At 32.7% G+C, this 5,723-nt stretch overlaps 1 protein-coding gene across 1 annotated transcript; it reads left to right on the plus strand.

Moving 5' to 3' along the window:
- Nucleotides 1-2,717: 2,717 nt before the first annotated feature.
- Nucleotides 2,718-3,919, plus strand: LOC104089150 (transcription factor HEC2-like). The gene has a single exon (XM_009593987.3). It carries the CDS (start codon nt 2,959-2,961, stop codon nt 3,697-3,699), a length of 741 nt encoding a protein of 246 aa, XP_009592282.1. The 5' UTR covers nt 2,718-2,958; the 3' UTR covers nt 3,700-3,919.
- The last annotated feature ends 1,804 nt before the right edge of the window (nt 3,920-5,723 follow it).

The raw sequence follows: 5,723 nt of genomic DNA on the forward strand, positions 1-5,723 counted from the left end.
TGTAAATTTTATCACTTCACCTCTAGTGAGTTATTAATAAAACAACACAATGAAGCAGTACTAGCAGACATGGCAGAATTTGATCCGCTTCGAAATGCGTTCCCCAACCCACCCCACTCCCTCCTCCAAATTAACAAAACTATAAGCTGTAGCAGTCGATATATCATGATAAAAAAAAATTGCATACACATTAAATAATAGAACTAACTAGTGGTGGTATAACGGAGAAAAAACAGTTAGCCATGTTATCCGTTCAAAAATGAGTTGGATAATAAACTTTTTAAAAATGGGTCAAATATGCATAAAATCTATATTATCTGTTTAAAAAATAGATAACTAATGAGTTTAACTTTTACATTTGTAGCGACTCAATTTTGGAGTTTCTCAAATTTGGAAGACTAAGAAGTTTTCCATTAGTGATCATATACAAGAAATTATAATTACTATGGATATTCATATTATACGCCGGTTAACTCATTTTCAATATGTATTAAATCCGGTCTGAATTGGATATTTTTTCGTTTTTGCATTATTTATTTTCAACTCAGTCCATATTCGACCCGACCCGCCCGTTTATCACCCCTTGAACTTACCCCTTAGGCCTCATTCCCACTTGATGATTGACAGGTGTACGAAAGCATCTCCGGTAACGGATCTATTATCGCCGACATATCGTCACCGGCGACTTGACTCATTTAAATGGGGATATAATTCATGGGGTGAGCATGAGATCTCTGACATCTGTCATGTGAGTGGGGCTCTAGCTAGGGTTCTTTAAAAGAAAATAGTAGTAAAAATTAAAAGGGCAACATTATCTATATCTCAGCTATATTAAAAACACAAAAAATTTTAGCGAAATGTCATTCGCCCTTTTTACTCTTTAATACTCTATCCATTTCAATTTATGTGAATTTATTTCTTTTTTAGTCCGTGCCAAAAAGAATGACTACTTTCTTTATTTGAAAATAATTTATATTTATGTAATGATTTATAGCCACACAAAATATATGTGCCTCATTTTACACCACAAGTTCAAAAGTCTTCTCTTTTTTCTTAAACTTCGTGCTCAGTCAAATGGGTTCACATAAATTAAAACGGAGGGTGTAATAAATATCATACTAAACAAAATAGTCATTTAATTATTCCCCTAATTATTAAAACTTTGAAATCAACTAAATTTTGTTTATTCAACCCTTCCTTATTTAGATTAGGTATGAGTCCTAATATTTAAAACTTTAAGTTCTTTTTAGATGCTACCACTTCAATTCAAATAAACACATCAAATTGAGCACTAATGTAAATATTTGAACTTTAGGAAAGTTACGTACTTTACATAAGTAAACATATATAAAAGATATATGTAATATAGGAGTTCTAAAATAAAAGCACACTGATAATACTCATTTTTATCGAAAGATACGTAGTGCAACGTTTCTTCCTAAATTGAATAATTAGATAACTAAGATACAATAATTATTATTTTAAAAAACTTGTATCCTTTTTCTTTAACTTTTCTTATGATAACTCAAACACAATTTTCAATTTAAAATTTATGTAATTCTTTTAAAATTTATACTCATTAACACGAAATACGCATCGCGCGTACCCTAAAGACTAGTACTATATATATAAAAAAAAATACTCCATATAGATTGATATATTGTTCCATTCAATATACATTAATTAATTTGTATTTAATATTTCTACCGTTCATGCACCACCAAAAGCACTTATGGCATCCCTTGCCAATAGTAATTGGTAGATCTGAACCATCCAAATGGTGCTCTCATACCTTTTCATTCAAAAAAAATTCTTCCATCTTTACTCTTTCCCTAGTTAGATATTCTTAACTTTTCTTTTCGGGAAATACTCTTAAAATAGATCATAATTACAATATTTTTTATTAGTTAAATATGCTCTATACATATTAGAAAGGTCGTGCATTTTATGACTTATATCCAAAAAAAAAAAGGAAAATGGGAAAAAAATAAAACCACTAATTGATTTTTTTCTTCTTTTAAACGATGGATTTGTAGTCATCCTTTAAATATTGTGCATTCTCGAATATTCCATCGGACACATATTACTATCTTTCATTAGTATAAATACCAAGTAAATACACGCCGATGCAGTGATTCTTTGTTTCCGCTAGTAAATGACCTTGCACTAAGAAAACTAACATGACCTGTCTAAGTCTGAATTAACTATGGTATTTAACTAAATCTGAAGCGGTTGGATTCTTTTTTGGCTAGGGTTTAAGTTCTATTTAAACACTAAACGGTGTATAGATATTTATATAATTAGATTGTTTATAAAGTATCATTATATTTGTAACGCTATAACGATTATACTTGATAACAATATTAAATATTGTGCTCTAACAAATTAAACTACACTTATAATGCAACAATCTTTCTTCTAGCTAATATAAGATCAACCGATTGTAGAGTGTCATTGTTAGAGTCCCAGCTAGCTAGCTGCAAGAAAGGACTGTATCTCTTTCAGGGTGGAATATAATATATTTATCAAAATTGAAAAAGGAAACTAAAGAAGGAACGGAAAAGAAAAAGGGCAAGGAAAAAGGTTTACCAACTTTGGTGACATAATGAAAGTAGAGATATATTATAATAATTGAAACAGCATATAAATTTATATAGTAGGAGTATATAATAATGTAACCACTTGTTATATATAGCCTTCCCAATGTGGTAGTCTGTTCCCGATATCACTATTTTATAGTATCCCTCTTTCATTTCTTCTCCAAAACCTAATACTCAGCTATAGTAGTTGAGCTTAATTTGCCTTCCCACTGCAACATTCTGATCAAACTCTCAGTCTTCTCACTCTTCCCTTCACCTTACCCATCCCTCTGTAAACCAATCTCTTCACACTCTTCTCTTCCCGATATAACATCATCATCTTTTCTTTTCTTTTCTTTACTCTATATAAGAGAAAGTCATGGATATTGACTTGCTTAAATCTGCAGCTCCTGAAGATCAAATGGAAATGATGCTTATGATGCAGATGCAGGATTTATCCAAAGGTTATTCTGATATGAATGAAATGCCAATGTTGGATTCTAATCCACAAGGAAGTAGCAACAGTAACAACAACAACAACACTAATCCTAATTTATCTCAAATGATTGATTACCATAAATCACACACATTCTTGAACGTACCAGCTTCCACCATTTCATTCACTGGCTCTCCCTCAGTAATTCATCCTCAAGAAACTTCGAGAAACTCTTTTGGTGCATATCCTTCCCATACAGTGAAGCGAAATTCTATGGCGTCGATGAGGGAGATGATATTTAAAATAGCAGCAATGCAGCCAATTCAAATCGACCCTGAATCAGTAAAACCACCAAAGAGAAAGAATGTGAAGATATCGAACGATCCTCAAAGCGTGGCGGCACGCCATAGGAGAGAAAGGATAAGTGAAAGGATAAGGATTCTTCAGAGATTAGTACCAGGGGGAACCAAAATGGACACTGCATCTATGCTAGATGAAGCTATTCATTACATGAAATTCTTGAAAAAGCAAGTGCAGTCCCTTGAAAAGGTAGAAGCCACTAGGCCAGTTGCTGCTGCTTCAGGATGCCTTGGATTCCCTGTTCCAATGTCGTCTTTAACTGGGAATTATTTACCTATGGGTTCTAAAACTTATTACCCTTATCATCAAAGCGTTCAACCCTAAGTAGTTTGACTCATTCTCATAGTAAAAATATGGAATAACAAGTTCTTCTTTTTTAGTATAAATTGTGGGGATGTAAATTAGAAAGAAGATTATTGGACAAAACTATCAGTGTAGTCACTTCTTATGATCTCTTAATTAGGTTTACCATGCATGTTGTACTACTAAAGGAATAAAAGTTCATAATCATGGTATATATACAAGTACCGAGATGTTAAAATTTCTCTTTCTCTCTTTCTGTCGTTCTGTAAGTGTAATGATTCAAACAGAAACGGATCTGAGCTCTGCAGAAGTCATGGTAAATGACAACTAAAATGAAGGAGTAGCTGATTAGCTTATAGTTTTCACGTTGTTATCGGAAACCATGTGCAAGTTATCTTTGCAGCAACTCTAAGAAATATCTTAAATGCAAGATGTTGATGAGGTTATTTAATATAGTAGTGTATATATTTTGTCTTATTTTTTTTTGTCTATTTGTAGGTTTTGGTCGAATAGGTTTGGCCATAAAAAGATCGGAACAGGGACCATTTAGGGCTTGGTCGGGGAAAATTACCAGCTTCTCAAGGTCAAATGCCAATCATGCACATTGGAAAATTAACCCATACATAGGCCCTTTTTATTCTCTTCCCTTAAGTTGAAGTAGGATTATTCCATTTGAATTTAGACTCAAAGGAAAAATGTTTACTTGCATTTTATGTTTATAAAAACTTTTATTAGCTTATACTTCGTTAAATTATACTCCCTCCTTTTTACTTTACATGGCAAAGTTTGAATGGACACAAAAATTTAAGAAAGAAAGAATTTTTTTTGAAATTTGTGGTCTAAAGCAAGACGGAGACATTTGTGTAGCTATAAAAACTTATCACTAACAGTAAAATAGAATCTAACTTGAATTCTTTTCAAATTTAGAAAGCTATATTCTTTTTGGAATAAAATATTGTTACTGACATTGAACTAGATGGAGTAATTGAATACGTAACCATTGACTGCAAGTAAAACTTTTTCCATAGTTAGAGTTCAAAAGATTGTAACTCTAGCTCACTGAGTTTACTGCCTTCTATAGTTGAGTGGAGGATTTGTTCCCATCAATAGTGTAGCATTCCTTACCTTCCCAGACTTCCTCTCCTGGTGTAATTAAAGAAAAGAATTGAAGAAAAAAGGATTATAACTTTTCATTGCATTCTCTAAATGGGTGGGTTTTCTCACCCTCTATCAAGATATTATGGTAGATTGTCATATGTTCACATAATTCATGTTTTACATTTTGGATACAAATCAAACGTAGGGTTTCGTTATAACCCATTATTAATGCTATAATTTTTGTAAAAAAGAAAAATCATGTTCTTCTAGAACCATTGTGTTGAAGATAATGATCAGGCTAACAAACCTGATAACTACACGATTACTTAGTCTTAGTCTACTAGAATTAGGACTCTTGTATTGGCCATCCTAGAAGTGTTCTACTCTATAGCCAAAATTGTAGGATCAAAATCTTATATAAATACATAGGGCTCGTATAACTGGTTTTGATATATCAATACACTGCCTTCTCGACATTGTCTCTGTGCCATAATTTCGCATGGTATCAAAGCTTCTTTGAAGCCAATCTCGCTGCCAAAATTCAGTTCTTGCTACACAATAACAATTTTGTTCATATGGCTTCCAACACCTTTTCAACAGCCTCCCTTCATCATCTCATTAATAGCTTCATGTCTTGTGAAGTTGAAACCTTCTAACTATCTAATATGGAGAACACAAATGATGTAACTTATCCAAGTAATGCAGTTGAACTATCTCATTGAGAGAAAGCCAGAAATTATAAATGTAGAAGGCACCAATGAGAGCAGTGATAAGGACGGTGTCAAAGGAGTTGACAAAAGCAGTGACAAAAAGGCTTATATAGCTGATGACTGGGCTAAAAAAGATGTGTTGTTAAGGAGCTGGATATCTGGGACAATGTCAAAAGAGAACATGTATCTCATTGTGAGATGCAGTACTAAACAGATGTAGGAATGCCTGGAAGAAAC

Source organism: Nicotiana tomentosiformis, chromosome 12 (assembly GCF_000390325.3).
Source record: "Nicotiana tomentosiformis chromosome 12, ASM39032v3, whole genome shotgun sequence".
Classification (NCBI taxonomy): Eukaryota; Viridiplantae; Streptophyta; class Magnoliopsida; order Solanales; family Solanaceae; genus Nicotiana; species Nicotiana tomentosiformis.

Excerpts from the sequence above, each read along its gene's own strand:
- LOC104089150 (XM_009593987.3), top strand. The coding sequence starts at position 2,959 with ATGGATATTGACTTGCTTAAATCTGCAGCTCCTGAAGATCAAATGGAA.